At 38.0% G+C, this 23,776-nt stretch overlaps 1 protein-coding gene across 5 annotated transcripts in view; it reads left to right on the top strand.

The window, feature by feature from the left end:
* Positions 1-23,776, top strand: part of KDM4C (lysine demethylase 4C) — a 286,621-nt gene that overhangs the window by 260,769 nt on the left and 2,076 nt on the right. For all 5 annotated transcript variants that reach the window (XM_083816573.1, XM_083816576.1, XM_083816577.1 and 2 more), the window contains 3 exons: positions 145-315; positions 16,923-17,042; positions 21,054-21,146. In XM_083816573.1, the coding sequence (XP_083672699.1) occupies positions 145-315; positions 16,923-17,042; positions 21,054-21,146 (384 nt within the window). The remainder of the gene's footprint in view (positions 1-144; positions 316-16,922; positions 17,043-21,053; positions 21,147-23,776) is intronic.

The raw sequence follows: 23,776 nt of genomic DNA, 5'->3' as shown, positions 1-23,776 counted from the left end.
ATCATGATTGTGAGGAACAATTTTGTGTTTGAAGATTTTCTACAGAGCAGTGAATTGTTATCAATTCTGCTTTAACATAGATACAATTCTAATGAGTCAGCTGATATTTTAAATTTTTTCTTTCAATTTTTTCATTTTTTCAAGAGAACTAAAGCATGTGAGAAGGCCATTACAGTTGGGCAGACAGTCATAACGAAACACAGAAATACACGATACTATAGTTGCAGAGTCATAGGAGTGACATCTCAGCTTTTCTATGAAGTTATGTTTGATGATGGCTCTTTCAGTCGAGATACTTTTCCTGAAGACATCGTGGTAAGTACTTTCTCAGATAACTGTTCCCCCCCCCCCCCCCCCCCCCCTTTTTTTTTTTGAGGGGGTGGTGGTGGGTTGGTGTTAGGTGGTTTCACTTTTTATTTCTGTTTCTGAAAATTAGAGAGTTGGAACATCTTGAACTATGACCTTGAAGAGGTAATGTCTTAATATTTGGTTCATGTTTGTTACTTTTGCTGCTGAGATTGATTATTTTCTAATGGGCTTTGAAACAGCGGTTGTTCTAATTAGTCTTTGCCATTTGACCAAATGTATCAGAAGTAATCTTACAAAGCCTTTTAATTAAATAGGAAATATGTATTTAATAAAGGATATGAGAGAGGGAGTTCCATGTATCCTTATCTGTCTCTCAGAGATAACTTGTAAAAATTCCTTATTGAATAGAAAAATCCTAAGGTAATGGGAAGAATAGCTCTCATGAATCTGTTATAACAACTTGTTTACACCTTCTGGTGTTTAGTTTGTGAGATTACATTATTAATGATAAAAATCATTGGGGAGGAGAATGTGTAATTTACTGCATTTCCAAAAAGCAGTCGAGATTTTGATTTCTCTTACGCACTTACATAAACTACCATATTTTTCAGAACTCTTAAGGACCACACTGTGCACTTAGTTAGTGGATATGAACAGAATTTGCTGACAATTGAGGAAACATTCTGTTTCCCTCCATATTTAGAATGAATAGATTGGATTGTAACCTTTGTTCTGTTCATCAGACACTGCATGATGTTTGTGTCACAACATGACTCTAATCCTTTTAACCTTCATGCTCCTCTGAGGGTTCTTTGTGCTGAGCTTATTTTTTGGTGTACCTCCTGCTAATTATCTCTAGAAGTTAGAGCCTCCAGGGAGCACTGGCATGCAGAAGTGCTGTGTGTTTCAAGACCAGTTTTCACTTGTGTCCTGTGCTGTAGGCAGAAGGGGAGAGTCTGGCATACACATAAGAATATATACTTCATTAATATATGCTCCAGGGACACAACCCCTAGGAGCATCCCCTATTCTTTTTCTGTAAAAATGTCTTTGAGCTGTTCTGTTTTATGAAGCCCTAACGTTTTTCTGGAAGTAGCATTAGCGGACAGATAGCATCAGTGGAAATTATACTGTTGTTCTTAGAAGCTTCCTAGTCGTTGAAAAGTCTGATGCCTTTTGAAAATACAGCATTTGAAAGGGTACATTTCAGAGCAGTATATGGGGATTGAGCTGTTTACCTCCCACTGGTGTTAATAGAAAACAGTCAGCAAATCCCTGTTACATGTCTTTGAAAATTTATCCTTTAGTTTGAAACAGTCTGAAAGGCTCTATTAATGATCAAAGGCATTTTGATTTAGGATGATCAAGATTTAAGCAAATGTGGCTGTACTGTTATTAGAAACCCTTCTTTTGTGTATGCCTGCATCAAGGATCTGGTATGGCAGGGATGAGAAACCGCTTGCCACACCCTAGTGGGGTAGTCTGATCCAGAGCTAAGACTTAATGTAATCAGGTCTGGATATGCCTCAGTGCTTCTCAGATAGTGGATGAACAACATATAATTGTTTGATAGAAACACCAAACGAATTTCACGTTCCTTAGAGAAATCTTGTTGTGTTTTCATTAGATAATATACCTGCAGCAGTTACTGGAAGGGAAAAAAAAAATGTTTTTTCTTCTGCCTGGACTAAAACTTGCTAATCCATGCAATGTGCGTATCTGGTGTTAGTGCTGCTGGGAGGACTTACTCATCAAATCTGGTGTGAAAGCAATGTTGCTGCCTATTGAAGAATTTATTTTTCTAATCTGTTTTCACTTTTCAACTAGCTCACAAAGATAGCAGCAGCTTTCTGCTTTTCCACTATACGCTGAATCCACTACATAATTTCAGCTCAGCTCACAATAGGCCACAGTTCCAATGTTCAGACACAGTGATTTATTTTTAAGGAGGAAAACAGGGAGCAGGGAAATTTCAGTCTCGAATCTTCTTGAAACTGTTTGCATGTAAGCATTCAATAACTACCTAAACAGGGTATATATTGTTCTCTTCTCATATGTATTTTTCATAGTTTATGTTCACATTTGCTAAATAGATCAGGATTTGTTAGCTGTAGGTGTTAGATATATAGGTGCAGCTATATAGGTTCTTTTTATTTCAAGTTATTGCTTGGGTACTTTACTTGATTTCTACCTTGTCAGAATTTCTCAGAGTAATCACTCCTCAATTACAGTGTTTAAACGCATTAGATAGCTTTTTGATGTGCTAAGCAGTCAGCTTTCCCTCTACCCAGTGGGTGGGAGAGGGTGCAAAGAAGTGTAGGGGTACATTTTTTTCTGAACAGAACAGCAGGACAACTTCCTCTGCAAGTTACAGAAAGACTGCAATGAGGGGGTAGTATGTGATATTTTAAAGGAGGTGAGATGACAGCTTTAGTGGTTACCTTAACCATGCAAACACACAAGTGGGGAGTGCATATGCTGCAGTCCTGAGGCTCTTCTTCCACCAAACAACTAGCATGCCACTTGATATTTCTTGAAGGACTAATGCGCTATAGCTTGTCGCACAGCCCCACACAGTTGTTTTTTTTTTGTTTTTTTTTTTTTTAATACCTGATGGACATGTCTTCAGTAGTACAGCTTGGCTGTTTGCTCGAAATGAATATCCTCAGTCAGATTTATTTAGCTGGGAGTTTTATTTGTTTCTCTGTATATTGTGGCTGCCAATAATGCCTACCAGCAAGTGTAATTAAGTGTACATATGTATACATATATATGTAACTTGGAATTAGAGCTAAGGATGCAGTTTTTCCCACATTACATTACTCACATCTCAGCTAAAGAGGAAGGCCTTGCAGCATACCTGGTTGGGTGAAGAAAGGTCTCAACAATTTGTATTTATGTCAAGGAAGTAAAAAGATGGCAGAGTCAACATGCTTTGCTAAATGTGAGTTTGTGGGGAGGTCTGATTAAAGGAGAGGTGGGCACACCTCTCCTGAAATGATAGATGTTGTTTCAGGCCACTTGCCCCAGTTAGTACCCTAGTTCACCCATAGCCAGTTTACACAAAATTGTTTGCTGTCATGGTTTCACCTTGTGGCTACCAAGCAAAGTAGGTGAACAAAAATGAGGGCATTTACTCATGCTGCCATACCATACCCACATTCTGTTTTAGCTTGCCATCAGGTGTATAAATTTAGGGATTCTCCTTTCAGATGTTGAAGCTGACCTGTGGATTGTCATGCCCACAACCTGAAGTGGACTTTACTGATTAAAAGCAATACATTGAATACCATCCTAAATGCTATTGCAGTTATGGAATGCTGCTGTATACTTCCCTTACAAGCAAGAGCATCGTAAGAGATGAGGAAGTAAGATGACTATTAAAGGGCATTTGGGTTTTTGGCATTAAAGGGCATACTATAAAATTAGTAGAAATTTAGTTTCAGACAACGTTTAAACTGGAGCTGGAAAAAGCAGCAGGAACAAGAAATTTTTGCATGTATCAAACTGATCCGTCCAACACCTTGCTATTTTGTCTGTCACTGTTTTTTAACATACCCACAGTGACACCTGGAATCCTTAACAGTATTATGCTGATACTAATGTAAGTACCTTTTTTCGGGAGTGGACCCAAGAGAGCCTTCAGCATGAAGAGGACAGTGGAGATTAAGCTCTATCCTTCTGTGTCTATCAATACTTCAAATTCACCACTGTCAGACAAGGGAGGAACAGGGCTATTTAGAAATCTGACAGGTAAAGTACGTCATTGAAATTATCAAGAAAGCTACAACTTCTTACAATGTGCACCTAAATTTCACACAGCCCAAAATTATTATCCTCTCCTCTGTAATAAAATGGAGCACATTTTAGTTACTAGTATTTGAAGAAAAACCTGCCAGCAATGTGATTTTAGAAGCTATTTAAAAAATAAACCTTTTCTCAATCAGAGACTTTCTTTGCAGTCCTCTAGCTCAGTCCCTGCCAACAAATGCTCACTTTACACCCTTGCAAAGTTATGAAATGAAAGCTTTAACAATTCGTGACCCACACTCCAATGTATACATATACTGTGTGCATAGGCTTGCCAATGATCTTTTCTTTCTTGCTGATTATGAGCTCCCTGAGATTCTGAATGATCCTTGCTAGCCTAGATATCTGCCAGGGGTTTGAAGCTGCATAGGCATTTATAATCTGGAAGTTGACCAAGACAAGGTGAACTAATTGCATTGTATATGTGTAAGGGTAAGGCTGAATACGGATTGTCCCAAGGATATTATTGTAAGACTGTTGAGAGACAGAACAAATTTACTTCATCACCCTTTGACATATAGAACCAATGGGATTTATCTGGGCAGTTCTTCAGAAATTATTTCCTCCACAGACGGACTGAAGGGAACATCAATTTAAAACTGCAATGTACCTTTATGTAGGTGGGACTTTTTACAACTGCAGCGAAGAAAAGGTAGTGCTTTGGGGGCCCTTGGGTGTCAGTGCTTGGGATGTAGCTTCAAGAACAAAATCCTACTTCTTTACAAGAATTTCTCCCTAGTGACTTTATATGTCTGTGACTAGTGGCTTTCACTGGTGCAGTAAGTGCTGGAATGGTTCAGAAGAGTGCTTTTTCGTTCATTTCTAAAGTTGTTGGAAAATGAGGCTTTTGAAAGGAAAGAACAATGATCAGATGTCCAGAGACAGAGCTCAAAAGTTATGTCTATAGGAGTGTGGACTGATTGATTGGACACTTAATCAGCTTCTTAATTTCCGTATGTGTTAATACATGTTTGGCTACTGCTTTTGAAAAAAACATACCGCTTGAACAGTGGACTTTTGGAAACAGTAGGCTAGCATATAAGTCTCAACAATACTTCAATATCCACCTAGATATAAAAATAGAGGACTTGTTTCTGGCCCTGGTCATCTTGTAAGAATAAGGTTCTTTGACAGTATGTCCTACAAATCAGAATTGTGTAATTCCCCTATCAGCCTTGTCTGGCATTATAAATGACTAAACTCGTGACTGGTTTCAAGCAGTTTCTTTTCTGTATGCCTTCCTCTCTTTACCTCTTCTGACAACTGTTTTCTGCTTGTCCACCTGTTCAAATCAAAACCTTAGATAGTAGTGCACACCTGCTTCCTTTTGTCTGTGAAGGATCCATTAGACTTCGGCAGAGAATAACAGATTATTGTTCATTTTATTATACTGACATGTAAATCTGTAGAGAATGGCTAAGGAAATGAGAATGTTTGAATTCATGCTCTCAATGGGGCAACCCACAGATACTTTGGGTGCACTTCAGTACCACCAGCACCAGCAATTTCTGAGAACGTAAAATAGAAAACAAAGCAATGGGAAGGGAACAAGAGGATAGATTGTATTTGGTATGAACTTAGTCAAAAGGTTCTCAGAACTGGTTGCATGAGGTGGGAAAAGAGGTCTAATGAATTAAAACAGGTTTAGCAACCTTTTTTTTTTAAACTTCTGAACTGAGACAATGTTGAGTCTCTGAGCTAAATAATGCAGTACTCATACTGGGCTTGTACATTTTTTTTTCAGCATTATAAGCTCACCTGCTATGTAGTGGAGGTTACTACTCAGCAATTTGTCCAGTGTGAACATTAAAAGACACTTCTGAAAAATTCTGGAAAGCAAGTTTGAAAGCTGTGTGAATTGTCTCTGAGGAGGAAATTTGGGTTTCTTTTCCTTGTTAAATAGATTTGTAAAAATATATTCAGGATTTTGCATTCTTGTTTTGTTTAAAATATTTAAAAATACCTGAAAAAGTTAGATATGTATATATGTTTTGAAGAACTGATTTCAATTTCACGTGAGCTGAGAAATTTAGTTTAGCATTGTTTTCTGAAATTGTGGACTTCACTCAATTTGCAAGTGCTGAAACACAGAATGCTGTGCTTTACACATACAAATCACTTTTTGTGTCTTCTGAATACTGACACAAATGAATTTCTGTTTTCAAAACTGTGGTCTTATTAAGTTGAAATCAAACTTTTTTAAAAGTAAAAGTGAAGCATATTCGGGGTGGAGGCTTTCATTCCATCTTGTAACACTTGAAGCTGCAAAGCATTAAAATATGCAATAGCCTTACTGTAATCTAAAATTTGTTGTAAAGTACTATAAGTGTATTGATTTAACTGAGTTACTTTCACTTTACTCCATTGTGGAGAACAGAAATGATTTTTCTGTGGTTTTTGCTTTTTCTTAGTTTCCTGTTATACTAGAAAGAGTAGAAACTTAGTAGATAAGCATAAAAATGAATATAGGATAGATTAAGAGCAAATTAAACCCTCAAATGTAAGTATTATCTTTACACAATTTCCTGTGTATAATGTCCTTTCCTTTTTATAATGGAATACTTTATGGAACCTTGTCAATACAGATTTTACATGAGTTGAAGGTAGTGTTCTCACAGCTCAGCCTGAGACACAAAATGGAAGATAATCCATTACTTTGCAGTTTAAGATAAAATGGCTGATTTTGCAGTGAAGCAGCTGAGTGACAGAAATGTATTGAAATGCTTGTGTTTGCTAAGTGAGTGAACGTTCATGTTCAGCACTGTGATGAACACCCCCATGATGAGCACGTGCAGCACAGTGAAAACTCTGGAGTCAGATAGGAACCACAGATGAAGTGGGAATGCTGGGAGTGGGGGAACAGCATTATTTTCCCTCCCAACTTTTTTCGGTGGTAACCAAGAATTATAGGGTTTTCATGCCTGGTAATTTACCCTATTTGCTATATATTTCAGTAGTAGATTATTTCCCAACTTGCTGTGTGTGTTATACTGGGATGGGTAGAAAAGCTGGAGCAGAATATGAAGTGTTCATTGTAGTCTTCTGACTGCAGTAGATCTGCTAGGAACTTTAAATCTTCAGATCTTCATACACTGCATCTGGCTGTGGGCTCCCTAAGAAGAGAGAGACATGGATATATTGGAGAGTCCAACAAAAGACCACAAATATGATTGAGGGACTGGAGACTCTCAACTATAAGGGAAGGTTACAAGAGCTGTGACTATTGAGTTTGGAGAAAAGGCTCGGGGGGGGGTCTTGTTCAGGGTGCAAAGCGGGCCAGGCTCTTTTTGGTGGTTCCCAGTGCTTGGACAAGAGGCGGTGGACACAAACTTAAACAGAAGAGATGCCTCCTGAACATCAGGAAGCATTTTTTTTTAATTTTATTTTTTTTTACTTCAGGGTTGATTGTGCACTGGCACAGGCTGCCCAGAGGGGTAGTGGAGTCTTCCTCCTTGGAGATCTTCAAAAACTGCCTGGATATACATGGTCCTGGGCAACCTGCTCTGAGTGTCCCTGCTTGAGCAGGGGGGTTGGACCAGATGACCTCCAAAGGTCCCTTCCAGCCTCAACCATTCTGTGATAATGTGATATATGTGGCCATGAAAGGAGGTGGGTGTGGTAGGATTCAGAGTCTCATTTAACTGGGGCAAGAGTGTACTGAGGAGGCATCATACTTCAATCAAGCACAGTGAATCAGATGCTTTGTTGTCCTTGCCCACTTTATCTTCCCACCACTTACAGTAAGTTTTGTCTCATAAGAACATTTTGTACCCCAAATTAAGGCTTCCTTAGTATCCTCCAAACCTTATTGTGATGCTCAGAACCAGCCTGGACATCCTAAGTAGTGTTCTGCAAAGTAAGTTAGAATTGTGGTCTTTTGGGCAATTCTGCATCTCTCAGTTAGCATTATGCATGTATTTGTGTTATTAATACATTGCTGAAAGACCATATAATGGTTGAAATAGTAATTTTCTAAGCTAAATAGAAAATAAATTTTTTTGATGTATTCAGGAATGCATGATTCAATTTGACTTCTATTTTCCCTTTTTCCCAGTGAAAAAATAGATTCACTTTGTAAGAGAAGAACCAGTACATCTTAAGGATAAAATATTATACAGAAGTTCAAAATATTTTTATACTATGCAGTCTGTGATCCAATGTTAAATTTGTTGAATTACAGTAACTATTCTGTTAATCTGGTGATTTCATTGAATTTATACCAATTCAAAAACACAATTGCACTCCTGGGAATCAGGGCTGCTCTTTCAAATGCTAATGCACTGTGTAAATTGCTGTTCCTGTTTAGATAAAATTCTGACTGTGGCAAATTAGCTACCACTCTCTTTTTCATTCAAATTCTCTTGGAACATATGAAACCTAATTTTGTGTTTCTAAAAATTTGCGTAAGTCATGTATACTAACAGTTTCCCAAAGAAAAACACAGTTTAACAATCTCTTGACATCAGCAGCTGATTTCAGAGAGTTTCTACAATTTTTTACTTCACTTCCACTTTAATAGTGTTGGTAGATAGACTCACTGTTTTCAGCTGCGGTATGTTATTTGTCTGTATGACAAGCTTTTCTAAATCAGAGGTGTTAGTTGTAATCACATTGGTCATGCTGCTTGTGAAACAATTACTGTTAAGCATGACTATGAGAGCTTAATCGCAAGCACTAAATTTGAAAGTTAGTGTTAGCTGAAGTAACATAAGCAGAGGAGACAACTTGCATTAAGCACTTTTGCAGAATGGCCCTGGGGACATTTCAGCTCCATTGTCAGGACTGTTCAGAGGGCATAGGGGAGGCACCTTTCCTGCTCTGCAGAAAACCCTGTTCCCTGTTGGGTTTGCACAGCAAGAGCAAACTCTTCATGACAGCTTGTTCACCACATGTTCAGTTCTTCTTCACTCCTGTTCAAACAATATTCATCTGGGTTCTGTTAGAGCAGAGAGCACAGCCTCATTGTAGCTATCGTAGTAGCAATGAATTATGTTAGTAAATTAAGTTCAGTTTCTCATTTGAAAGGGCAAAAATTTAGAAATCACACACACAATCACATATGACTGCTGCAGTTCAGCTACAGTCAATAAAAGGATGATTTCTGTGCAGTAGCGCAATATGTAGGCCAAGGTTGTTCATACTTGTTTCATGTTGTAATCCTGTAATCTGAAAGTCCATTTGAAATATTATCAGTCAAAATCAAATGTAGTAAGTTTGCTTTATCTGTGTTGTCAGAAGTAACTGCTTCCATTGAGGTTTCTAAATTTTTTTTTGTTTTGCTATGAAATGAATTTCAGTTCCTTCAGAAAAAGAAGACAGAGGTGTTGGTTATCGTGTTTTGGAAAATGTGGATATATTTTAAGGTATTTTTCAGAAACCATGGGATTTTTCATGTAAAAGCTCAAATGAGTTATGAGTATCTTGGCTTGCTCCATGCAAATTGTGGTTAGATAGGCTGATATTAAGGCCTGGGCCATTCCTATGGATTTAAGTGTGCAGGAGGTGATAGGAGATGGACAGTTTCTATTTCACAGTTTGATTTTAACCACATGTATGAATTTACAAATACAACATAAGTGATAGTATGAAAAATAAAATGGAGATAGAATAGGAAGACCAGGCATATTGCAATTACAGTCTGATTTAGCTATAATTCATCTCTTTTTATATCTGGTTTCTCTTTGATATTCAAAACCTCAGGGCTAGATTATCTGCTTTCAGTTTGCCAGGAGGAGGATTAGAATATTGTACTATGGCCTCTGTGAGTAAGGTACAGAACAATACGTAAAAGGATATGTATCACCAGGCACAGTAGGAGCTGAAGCCAGGCTGCTGCTTACCTCTGCCTTTGGCCATTCCTTTTCCCCAAGTTGCATGACAACAGCATAGTGAGATTCAAGAGCACTCTGATAGAGAAGGCAGCAGCACAATGAAATGGACTTTTATGCAGCCTTCCTGCAAGAGCGCAGTTGATTGATTGGAGGATGTGTTCCTAGAGGCTTTTGATGTCTTCTGGTATAGAAATAATGAGTAACTAATAATGAGTAACTTCAAAGGACAAGAATGTATTTAGCTAAACTAATTGATACAAATATTTTGCATTGTCAAGCTTTGAGCTAATATTTAAGCTGTCTTTAAACAGATACCATCCTAATAAATAATGCCAGCCAGATTCTGTCTATATTTTAAAAATTTCTATACTATTTCCTTACCAGTAATCAAAATTATTTACACAATTTCTGTATATTTCATCCTTTTGCTGCATTACGGAGTCATACAGCAAAAGCAGTATTAGAAGTACGTGCTAGCTCACAAAACCTGTTGCAAGAACCACATGGACCCACTGTAGCCCTGTGCTGTTTATGTCTGTTATACTGCCAATATTATTTGACTAGAATTTGAATAAACAGGCATTTTGTGCTTTATTTTGGAAACAATGCAAATCAGCAAGCAAAACCCAGGAATGTCAAGGAGTTGGAAAAATTTTTGCTAAGTGACATTGAAAAAAATGCTATAAATAGAATACAATTTGAACAAATATTCTATTTAGAATACAGTCTAAAGCATAGGGATTTGAAAAATAACAGAGCTCAGCACTGTGCCTGCCAGTTAAACAGATAAGCAATTCTATTAGTGTTGAGAAAAATAAAATCGGAGTTGCTCGGGTTCATGTGATAGGGGTGGCTTGGATAATACTCTTCTAAATAAAGAAGTGTCCACCTGATTATGTTTGCTCTCTTGGTTAATACTTGATTACAGTTTGATGCTCCACATTGTGGATTTTGTAGAAAAAAAAAAATCCTGGAAAATGTCTAGAAGAAATTTATGTGTATGGTAGACTTTAAAATGTTTCAGTAAGTTCCAGAAGAATGAAATGGTTCTGAACAGGAAGGGGCCACTCTGCATGTAAAAGGAGATATCTAACAAAATACAATAAATTATGCTAGTTCATGAATATAAACCTAAGGTTTGTCAAACAGTGCAGCTATAAGGAAACAATTTAAGCTTACTCAGATAGGATGGTGGTGAGTATGAGTAAACTGTGAACTTCTTGCAGACAATATTCCCACTTTCTACTGTATAACATAGATTGATTTTTCTTCAATATCTTTCCAAACTTTTGGTCTTATGTTTGTATATACTGAAAATGTTAATCTTCATTTTATAGTTATGTATATCTGAATGTCTTAGGGCTATGTTCAGGGAAAACTGGTCTCCAGTCATACTCATTAGATGTAGAAGAAGGTCTTCAGGTTGTCACATACTGATTGGAAATGTGCCTTACAATGCAATGTTTCGTTCTCCTCTTCCCTACTAAGCTCATTGTAGGAGCACAGCTGCAAGAACTGAGTTTAGTAATCTCCCTCAGAAAATGTTCTGATCCTATCAAGATGGAAATTTATTTCCTTTGTCCTGACAGAAATTTCACAGAATGCTCATGTGAAAGTATGAGTAGGAGGCAACATACAGCTCTTAAAACAAGACATACTAATAGAGGTAATCATAGAATCATAGAATATCTGGAGTTGGAAGGACCCACAAGGATCATCGAGTCCAACTCCTGGCACCACACAGGTCTACCCAAAAATTCAGACCATATGACTAAGAGCACAGTCCAAACACTTCTTAAACTCCGACAAGCTTGGTTCAGTGACTACGTCCCTGGGGAGCCTGTTCTAGTGAGAGACAACCCTCTCAGTGAAGAACCTTTTCCTGGTATTTAGCCTGAACCTCCCCTGTCAGGACACCATTCCCACAGGTCCTATTGCTGGTCACTAGAGAGACTAGATCAGTGCCTGCCCCTCCGCTCCCCTTCGTGAGGAAGCTGTAGACCGCAAAGAGGTCTCCCCTCAGCCTTCTCTTCTCCAGGCTGAACAGGCCAAGTGACCTCAGCCGCTTCTCATATGTCTTCCCCTCTAGGCCCTTGACCATCTTAGTAGCCCTTAGTAGTTATCAGTTGGAGGATCAAATCAGAGACCTTTATCATTGTATCTTCTCTTGAATCAGGGCAGGATCACACTGCCAAAAAATTAACAAGAGCTATGTGATTTCATGAAGTTGCCCAAGTGCCCCCTGATTTGAACAAATATTTGTGTTTGGCAATTTATCATTTTCACTGTGATTGTTTTCTAGCAACAATTTAAAAAATTAGACTACTGATGGGTTTATACCTCCTCTAAATGATGCCATATGGCATTTTCCTCTTTTCAAACAAATTCTTGAGATACAGTGACCAATGCTATTGCTTTGAGTTTAAATACAATATTTACCTTTTTGGCCATGATCTTACTGCTTTAAGTTAAGGGAGTTAACTGACTCCTTTCTTCACCAATCACATGCCACATTCACCAGAGACGGAATCAGGTTTGGAAGGATATGATTCACAGAATCATAGAATCACACAGGATGGCTGAGGTTGGAGGGGACCTCTGAAGATCATCTAGTCCAACCCCCCTGCCAAGCAGGATTACCTACAGCATATTGTGCAGGATGGCATCCAGGAGGGTTTTGAGTATTTCCAGAAGGAGACTCCACAATTTCTCTGGGCAACCTGTTCCAGTGCTCTGTCACCCTCACAATAAAGAAGTGCCCTCTCATATTCAGCCAGAACCTCCTGTGCTTCAGTTTGTGCCCATTGCCTCTTGTTCTCTTGCTGGGCACAACTGAAAAGAGACTGGCTCCATCCTCTTGACACCCTCCTTTCAGATTATATGCATTGATGAGGTCTCCCCTCAGTCTTCTCCAGGCTAAACAGGCCCAGTTCTCTCAGCCTGTCCTTGTACAGCAGGTGTTCCAGTCCCCTGATCATCTTTGTAGCCCTCCTCTGGACTTGCTCCAGTAGCTCCATGTTCCTCTTGCACTGGGGAGCCCAGAACTGGACACAATACTCCAGGTGTGGCCTCACCAGGGCTGAGTGGAAGGGGAGGATCACCTCCCTTGACCTGCTGGCAACACTTTTCTGAATGCGCTTCCAGTTAAGCTCCTGAAACATCAAACTTGTTATAAGCTGTCTGTTGCAGAATGTTGTACAAGGTATTGAAAAACTTTTCTTGATGCTAGATTCAGAAGGAATTCAGAATATTCAGAAATATTTTTGAGAGCTTCTTTTCTTCTTTCTGAAAAGAAAAAATATAAAAATGTTATTAAAGGATGTGTTGTGGTCTTTAGGTCTTTTCAACTTCTGCCATTCTCACTGTGGGAAAAAAAAATCAAACTAAAACTTTTTTCCCTATTAAATACTAAAATATTTTACCTCAGCTATGCCAATATTTTCCTTTCTAAGATCTTTTTTCTGTCTAGCCTTCTGTCAGACCAGAGACTCTGTAAATTAACTTTGGCTGATATCTGGAGTCAGAGAGTAATTTCATCATTTCCTACTACAATCTTTACATGAAAGAGTATAGCATCCTTTCTACTATCAATTTAACTTGCAAGCTTCTTTAAGCCAGTGCCTGAAGATACGAGCCACACCTGTAGCAGATGACTTGCTCAGGAGCACTAAAATTTAGCCTACTGTCTTCAAGGATCACACCACAGATTTTTATGTTTCCTCTGAATTCACTAAATATGCTTGTTTTCAATATGGCTGCTTTGAATTAACCTAGAGGAAATCAAAGGCTCTTAGATTTGTATTATTTCCTAAATAAGTGATGAATTTGAAATAGCTGAATTCATATCATAATTGCCAAGAAGAATATTGTCAATAAAATTGTAGGTATCCAAGGAGCATCTTCATCTGACAGCTTTGGAGAAGTCTCAGTAGTTCTTAAGTTCATTTTAGATCATAATGTCTATATTTTTTAGCCTTGATTTAGGAAAGCATTAGAATGTATTTTTTCAACTCTTTTTAAAAAGTAAGGTATGTTCTCCGGGTTTCAGTGGCTGCATCAGATTATGGATATCTTGCAACATTTCTCAGTTCCTGGATTCAAACACATATTCCAGGTGAAGACTCTCTCCCCTCTCCCCCCATTTTTTTTTTTTTTTCTGAAGTAGGTCCTGTAATTGTTCCTATTCTTCTCTACATTCTCTACTATTGGTGTCAGACATTACCACCCTGGCACTACAGCTGGATTTGGTACTTGCAGATACTCTGTCCAGCTTTAATGAAACAAAGTATTGTTCAATCACAGTGCTAAAACCGAAGGGATATCAGAAGAAACAAGAATGTAGGAAAAATATCTACTGTATCTATAGTGCTGTGCACAAGGATTTCTCGGAGATGAACTTTTTGTCTTAGGAGGCAAAAAACAGTATTTCAATATATTTCCCCAACCTTTATTACTAATGGATTGCTTCCTGTTCTAGTTCAATGCCTATAATGAACTCCAAAATGAATGTTTCTAAATCCAGAAAATTCAGTCTGTTAAAGAAAAAAAATGTTTTAAAAATATTCTCTGCATGTTTTTGCTCATAATGAAATTCTTTTAATGTCTGTAAACTTAGCATGGGTGAGACCATGTCTGAAGCGCTGTGTCCAGTTCTGGGCTCTCCTGTAGCCACACTATGCTTTTTACAACTGGTGTATGGGAATGTTGAGGGATTACCATATCCTTATGTCCATCTTTTCATTACTCAACCAAGAAGAGTGAGCTTGCATTTTGGTAGTTTTGGCAGCCTAACAAATGGGTCTAATCATGCCCGAGAAGAAAATGGTAAGAATTATTTTTACAGTAAAAAGATAAAATCTATAAGAGGTTCGTGTAATACGGAAAAAGGTAGGAACTTTTGGCAGTAATCAGCACAACTGGTTTAGTATGGATTTCCTAAACGTTGTTCCATAGAGTAAGGTACTGTGTTAATACATGAAGAATGAGTATTTGTCCTAATTCCAGCTCCCTTTAGTTATTTGCATGAGAACTCTGATTTTCTCTATGAGTAATTTCACTAGTTATCCTACAGAAGCTATGAGACTTCTTCCTGTGCAAGATGGACAGGGAGTGATTTATGGTGAGCTTTTGTTCTTCGAAAATTAATATTTGGCTTGACATTGTTGATAGATTGTTTGGTTTTGGAAATTTTCTGTGTTCCATTATGTACTTTAAGAGTTTGGTTCATGATGCTTTGCCAAGACTTTTTCTCACCCTTCTGGGCTTTAGCAATAGATAAGGAAAAAGTATAATAATGTCAATGAGCATTTTCATAGTCATCTTTAAGGAGAAAAACTACCATCTCTTCCTCCCTGCCTGTCCCCTGTAAATACTGGGAAGGGTAGCACAGCAAAGTCACCTGCTACGCCAGAAACAGGTGGACCCATTGGATATATGGTGAAGTTGAGAGGATACATCTCTCTGGGTCTGTCACAGCAGCATTTGCCAAGCAAACACACATGGTGTATTTAAGAGCTGTACACTTGGCATAACTCCCGAGAGATGACAGAGACAGCATTGTCATCTGTTTTGCAGGAAAGTGTGCTTCTATGAAAGCCAAACTTTTCTCTGCTTTTCTCATGGGCTGAATCCATTTCATGGATAAGATACATATGATTAAAAATAACTTATAAGGCCTGAATTAGGCTAATATAATGTTATGATAAGATAGTGTTCCAGTAAGGATCACTGTGGTGCATTTTTGCTCCCACATTTTGAGTTCTTTGTCATGATTGTTGGGCTTAGTTGGAAGTGCCTGCGGAACTCAAAAATATGTAAGAGAAATAATATTGTTGGAAATTATTCTATTCTGAGACTTTAAAAACGTAATAGTAACATAGCAACCTGAGATAATACCAGATCCTGCAGAACTTTGTCTCTGTGTCCTTTTACCTGAGCCCTTGGCTTTGTCTTTTGTCTTCCCATTTTATATCTCTTAGCAGTGTGCTCTAATTTCATGGACTGAGCAGGTCCTCTCACACCTAGGGGAATACCAATAAAGTAGTGCTAATTTATATCACAAGTCTTCTGATGTAGTCGCTACAAAGTATAGATGCCTTTTTGTGGTTGAATTTTTGGAAGAGATGATTTCAAAAGAAATTGGTGAGGACTTGGCATGGCCCTTTCCTGGTCCTTTATGTATTTTCTGATGTGGACAGTTGTAGTAATGGGTGTGTAGTCAATGTGCTCGGCAAATCAGACATTTGGGTGATCAGTCATTTTTGCCCTATGGGGCAAGAGAAATCATAACAAGGGTATGTCACAAGCAGAATGAACTGTGCTGCTCTGACATGCTCAACAAATCAGGCACAAAATTTGGCCAAATCATAGGAAAAAAAACCTGCCTCATGATTTATGGAAAAAAACCCCACACAGTACAAACAAACCAAAGAAACCCTCCACCTGTTCTCCATTGTGAGTATTTAGATTGGACTCTTTCAGTGTTTCTCCATCAGCTAAGCAAAGAACACATTGACATTCTCACCATTTATAGTTTGATCCATCACATTATGTTTCAGTCAGCAGTTAGCATCTAGCAAAAATGTGCTGTAATTAACAAAACATGAGTTATTTGAATATGTAAAAGAAATAATTGCATATATTCGATTGCACTTTAGTGATCTTTATTTTCAGTGTGTGACAGAAATTAATCTGGGGAAATATATCACAGTTGTTGATAGCTATCTGATTTATGCATATGTTGCCTTGCCAATGCAGAATCAAGCTGTTAAGAGAGTGCTACTTTGGTCAGTATTTCATTTTCATAAAGGCTAACAGTATCTTCTGTTAGCCCATTAGCAGGATTATAAAACTTGAAACACACATGGTAATAAATCTCCTCCAGTTATCAAGTTGTAAGAAGCAGCTTACTGGTAATTTCAAAGCGTACTGGCTCACTCACTGACAAGAGAATCCATCCTTCTTTATAAATAGAGCAGAGACTGCCTAAAGCTGGGCCCACCTGCAGAGGGAGAGGTTGTCCAAGTGAAATGGCCTGATGGAAAACTGTATGGTGCAAAGTACCTGGGAACAAACACAGCTCACATGTATCAGGTGAGTGTCTATATTTATTAGCATATACCTATTTTTGAGATGTGTTTATTGCAAATTGCTCATCTGGCTCTAGTATTGGAGTGGCAGGCCACACACACCTGCAGAAAGCAGGAATGTGGACTACACTGTAACTGCTAACGCATTTAAATCAGTAAATAAAGCTTTCTAAAGCATTAGCCAGTACTGTGCATTCCTAGGGAGGTGAGGTTTCACCTGTTCTTCTAAAATCAAGAAATTTGTTTATCTAATGCAACTCAGTGGTAATCAGTAGTCTACATTTTATAAGGTTAGCAGGTAGAACATTAAGATTGAAAAATAGCATTTGTTATTGTTCCAGATTATTTACTTATTTATCTCCAGGTTGGTTATTTATTTATTTGATGTCAGGTAATTACATAATTAATGAGATAAAATCAAGTATTGGTATGTGACTACAATGACCCATAGGCATTTAATAAAACAATGGAAAGAAAGACAGTAAAAAGAAGAGTATAAATAGCCCCACTTTCATTTGTGTTAGGCACTTTTGAATTGATTAACACATAATCAGTCTAAGGAGTGCTTTATCTTTAGCAAAGGCAAAATGGCAAAATAAATCTGAACACTGTAGCCTTAAAAGCTTTTTAAGGCTAAAAAGCTGACTTCTGATTTCAGAGACACAGTAATTGTTTGTTTTTTTTTTTTTTTTCTTTTTATGTGCTTGCCTTTGAGAAAAATCAGTCAGCAGCTTTGAGTTCCCAAGTGAATGGTAGAAACTGCAATAAAACAATCACAATAATAATAGCACTTCTGGAAGAATGAGAATCTAGGTACATTTCATTTATATATATATATATATATAAAATCATTTTCACTTATGTAACTCTTTTCGTCTGAGGGCCTCACATTACTTTACAAAAATGGCAAATTTGCTATTGTATCTGTAGATAAATTAAGGCACAGAGAGGCTAAATGACATGCTGCATTGACCTTCTCAGCTTGCCAATGACTTGCAATCAAACTCAAGTCCTCAAATACCTGATCCCTCGAGCTAGTCTCTAAATCTTACCTCTTCTCTTATGTTTAGAGGATGTCTTATTTTGTGAAGGTGAAAAGTTCTTTATAAAATATAAAGATAGTTCTATGGTAACATTAATCTTCAAAACATTTAATCTTCTAAACAGCTCGTCTTCTAAGGAATACTGTGAGATTAGATTAATGTAGTTGTTATCTTTAATATTTGAAGAAAACTGAAATAGGAATAACGAACATTTTGCCTTATTTGAGTTCTCTTTGGCAACGTGTTGAAATCAGTTTAATTTAAGGAAAATGGATTAGCGTAAGGAGGTTTGGTAAGGTTTGCAGTTCCTCAGCTTAATAATGATGAGAGACTATTGCAGTCTGGCTTTAACAAACCAATTTTATTTGTTTTAATAAACTGTGGAGATAGCAAAGATTAGGGGGAGTCCAGATTGCACTACATAGGATTTTGGCGATTTAACGAGTATTTCAGTCTGTAGGACAGGACAGCCACAACATGACCACAGATTACAGAAAGTCTGTGACATGGAGGGTGCAAGGCTACCTTCAAGACACATCAGTAGTGTGTCCTATGGTCTTTCTACGCTGCCTGTCTGATAGGCTCCAGGACACTGTTCTGCAGGTTATGAAATCTCTGTTGGACCCTTGAGATTCTCTTGCAAACGATCTTGCAGTCGTTTGCATTCCCTTAGAGGACACATACCATAAAAGGAGAGACTGAAAAGGGGTCTCTGAAACAGGTTTCAATGTGTGATACAAATATGTATTCTACTTGGATAAATCTTTGAATTGTCCTCATGTTCATGAGGCACAGAGTGTGACAAGTGACAATACCCGTGCACGCAAGATTTATGACAAAATGCACCAGAATTCATGTCATCTAGTTTAACATTTGCTACCTGGTTATCCTACACAATCCCCAAGCAGAGCTGTACATACCAAATGTTCATGTACGTACCAAGGTGTTCATTTCAAGTCAAATTGGTAATGAGATCTACCTGTATGATGTCATTTTTAATATTGGCATGATAGTTATCAGAATTTATTTTTGATTTTCATTTGAGATGGTTAAGTTATTCATTCACACTATTAATTGTTTTCTATCAATTTCGGCTAACCCTTTAGTTTTTGATGTCTTGTTAAAAGAAAATCTTACGGAGACAATAATATGGTGCACAGACACAGTACAGCAGCAGAGATGCAAATAAAGTAACTTGCTGTATATAATAGATGATTTGAAATGTAGTACTTACCATCAGGATTAAATTGGAGCTCTTAGAGATGGTGGCTTTATATTTTGTATGAATCATGATTCTACTGAAAGTCTTAGTGGAGGGCTTGTGTTTGCCTTTAACGGTATGGCAGATTTATTTCCAGTGTAGTATGCTGAAATACAGCTGAAAAAATTCCAGTTGCTCATCATTGCAAAAGTTCAATATATTTCACACTGCGAAAATGCCAAATTCTGTGATATGAAGCAGTTTCCTCCCACTTCACACTACTAATAAAAACAAAGGGATTGCCCATTCAGGAAGGCATTTTCTGATCACGTGGAGATAGCAGAATTTATTTCCTGCCCAGTTCTTTCACTAGTAATGCAAAAAACATATTACTAATGGTATTACGCAAAAGCATACTACCAAATGTATTATGCAGTAGGAAGCAGGAATAGCAGATAGTCTGCTACTGCATCATTCTGAAAAGTACCTAAATTGCCATGATTTGATTAAACAAGTTTCAGCCAAAAGGATCTTCAAGATCCTGTAATGTACTGGTGGCAGACTTGGCTTGTGGGGTTAGTAACAGGAACAAAGGAACAAACATGACTTTTGTGTTTTCTTTACATGGCTGTGCTCTGTGGAGTGCTCTGTGGATTTTAAATGAATTCCAGATTTGTCCCCATAAACTGCTGTAAAAGATCTTACTTTTAAATAAGTTAATAGGTCACAGATCTCTACCTCTGACTTCTGACAATGGGTATACTATATTGGATTTTTCAGCTGTTCAAAATTAATCTGACACATGCAATCATGGCATTGAACCTACAAAAGCCACCTAATCTACAAGTTCAAATACATGATTTTTCAGATTTATCTATGATAATACTTGGATAAGTTAATGTTTTTGTATGTATGCATTTGGGCTTATTCTTCCACCGTAAGTCTGTTGTCATTCAAGTGGTCTCATTAAGTGAAATGGGACTTCTTTTAAGTTCTTGCCAAACTTTTAAGTACAGTTTCAGTAGGAACTAAAACTGCAGCTCTAGATAATAGCTGAAAGTCACAATTGTTAGATGAAGTATGAAAAAAAAATCAGCAGCTCCTGAAAGGCATAAATGCTTCAAAGCCTCAGCATTTTAACATTCCTCACACCTAGTTACATTTCCTTTCTCATTTTCTGCTAACGGGGTTCATGTTGGATTAAATCTAAACCTAAGCATGATAAAGCTTTTCATCTTCTGAACAGAGCATTTTAAAGAAATTCCATCAGATTCAATAAAATTCTATTAACTGCTATTTCCTTAGTTGTCACTCATACTTTCTTTCGTTTGACATAGTCTTCCTCAACCTTGAAGCACAGGATGTTAAAATTAATTTTTTTATTTATTAGAAGCAAGAAAAAGAAAGAAGCAAATAAAAATGACATGAAGACATTTTAATATGTTAGTCCAACAAATTATTTTGTCTGTGTTGTTACTGCTTAGCATTCTTAACCTAATGATTTTTATTTTATTGTGTATGCGTCAGTATTGATTTTGAAGTCTCTGCTTAGATATTATTTTTGACTTATGAAGGTGCTGCAATTTCTTAGAAATAACATTCTTCCTGTTTTATCTCAATTTTACCATCCTACAATAGATAACAAAGTATTTGTGTATAAATCTTTGCTTGCACACGCATTTTATTTGGAGGCATTCCAAGAAACTTCCTACAGGAGTAAAATTGTGATTTTGTGTATAAATACAATTTTTTTTTTTTTTATATAAATTAGGTTGAGTTTGAGGATGGTTCTCAAATAGTAATGAAGAGAGAAGAGATCTATACACTAGATGAAGAGCTTCCTAAAAGAGTAAAAGCACGTTTTGTAAGTATTCTCTAACTCTATGGTATTTGTATGTTCAAAATGCAGTTAACACTGTTCTTAGATTTATTCTTGACTTTCACTTTAAATAGTGTAATAATTTCTTGAAGCATGATTGGCTAAATTGGCACAACAGTTAGCACAAGTACACATTTGCCAGTGTGAATGGTTAGCTCTTCTTCCAGTATAGGCAAATACTGTTGTCAGACATTATTCTTGTCTCCAAAAAAGTTCATCTTGGTAGGACATCTGTCAGATATATAATATATAATATTTCAAATTTAAAAAATGATAAATATTGTGTTCTTTCGGAATGTGTATGCTTTCTAAAATCTTTACATGTTCTCAGAGCTTTTTGATTTTTAAAGCATTGAATTTAATAAAAATTCAATTAACTTTCCCTAAGAAACAGATCACCTGATCAAAACTCATAAATATCACTGGCATGACTTATTAGCATTTCACTACCCTTCAATTTAAAACCAAAGCTTCACTATGTTTTTCCAGTTCCTTGCAGTTCCAAACAACATTTACCTAGTCATTTATATATAAGCCACTCAGGAAGGAGTTAAGGTTCATAAAAAACATAAGTTTGAAAAGGGAGAGTTTCATCATACAGCTTCTGGAGGATACAGATTGCTGCTGTTACCTGTCTTTCTTACTAATGATAAATTTTTGTGTAGTCCTACTCATTGCTACATCTATACAAAAGAGCACCATGTCCTTCTCAAGGCCATGTTCTATTTTAGTGCTCTTTGTTCAAAACCATGCATTGCAAGTTATGTTACCTTTCTTAAGTAAAACTATAGCATAAAGATCTAAAAGTCTTATCACAATTGAGAACAAACAATAATTCACGGTTGTGAATAATAGTAATACTAATACTAATACTAATACTACTAATAATAAACCTCTTATTCGAAGAATCCTCTTGATGCAGCTTTGAAATCTGATTTGTGATGTTGACAGCCAACATGGCTTCAGTAAGGGCAGATCATACCTGACAAATCTGGTGGCCCTCTACCACGGGGTTACAGCATTGATGGATAGGGGGAGAGCAACTGGCATCATCTACCTGGACTTGTGCAAAGCATTTGACACAGTCCTGCATGACATCCTTGTCTCTAAATTGGAGAGACGTGGATTTGACGGATGGACCACTTGGTGGGTAAGGAATTGTCTGGATGGTTGCACTCAGAGTTGCAGTCAGTGGCTCTGTGTCCAAGCAGGGATCAGTAATAGTGGTGTTCCTCAGGGGTCAGTATTGGGACCAATGCTGTTTAAGATCTTTGTTGGTGACCTGGACAGTGGGATTGAGTGCACCCTCAGCACGTTTGCCAATGACACCAAGCTGTGTGGTGAGGTTGACATGCTGGAGGGAAGGGATGCCATCCAGAGGGACCTGAACAGGCCTGAGAGGTGGGCCTGTGCGAACCTCAGGAGGTTCAACAAGGCCAAGTGCAAGGTTCTGCACCTGAGTCAGGAAAATCCCAAGCACAAATAAAGGCTGGGCAAAAAAATGGATCAAGACCAGCTGTGAAGAAAAGGACCTGGGGATGTTGATTGATGAGAAGCTCAACATGAGCCAGCCATGTGCGGTTGCAGCTCAGAAAGCCAACTGTATGCTGGGATGCATCAAAAGCAGTGTGGCCAGCAGGGCAAGGGAGGTGATTGTCCCCCTCTGCTCTGCTCTCATTAGGCCCCACCTGGAGTCCCCCCACCTGTATTCAGCTGTGGGGCCCCCAGCACAAGAAGGACATACTAGGGCGAGTCCAGAGGAGGGTCACAGGGATGATTAAAGGGCTGGAACACCTCTTTTATGAAGACAGGCTGAAGGAGTTGTTAGCTTGGAGAAGAGAAGGCTCCAGAGAGACCTTTTAGCAGCCTTCCAGTACCTGAAGGGGGCCTACAGGAAAGCTGGAGAGGGACTTTTTGTCAGGGAGTGTAGTGATAGGACAAGGAGTAATGGTTTTCAAATAAAAGAGGGTAGATTTAGATTAAATATTCAGAAGAAATTCTTCTCTCAGAGGGTGGTGAGGCACTGGCACAGGTTGCCCAAAGAAGCTGTGGATGCCCCATCCCTGGAGGTGTTCAAGGTCAGGCTGGATGGGGCTTTGGGCAGCCTGGTCTAGTGGAAGGTGTCCCTTCCCATGGCAGGGGGTTGGAACTGGGTGATCTTTAAGGTCCCTTCCAATCCTAACCATTCTGAGACTCTATGAAAGGGAGAGCATCACACAGTGTATTTTTCATTCCTTCAGGGAGGTGGGGTCATACACGATTCCTGCTCACATATCCGTTATGTGACATTACTTAGCTGATTCTTGAGAGGTATGTGGCATGGTGGGGGAATAATGTGTACAGTTGATTCTTCATGCATCAGCTGAGATGAGTTTAGTGGACTAACACAGCATTACATATAAAGTTGGCTGAGTGAATCTGACTTTCCTTTTCTATGCTTCTTGCCAGATGCACCTGTCATCAGTGTCTGCTTTCAGCCAGTTCTCAACAGCCGCCCCCTACATGGATGCTATGTATTTCAGAAGCTAGGGATGTGTCAGAGACAAGGACTGAAAGCCAGGGATAAAAGAGAGAGAGAAATCTGAGGCTGTCAGCCTGCTAAGGGAGTGTCCACT

This window comes from Anser anser (genome assembly GCF_964211835.1).
Source record: "Anser anser genome assembly, chromosome: Z".
In the NCBI taxonomy this organism is placed as follows: domain Eukaryota; kingdom Metazoa; phylum Chordata; class Aves; order Anseriformes; family Anatidae; genus Anser; species Anser anser.
This window is presented reverse-complemented; position numbering and strand designations above follow the sequence as displayed.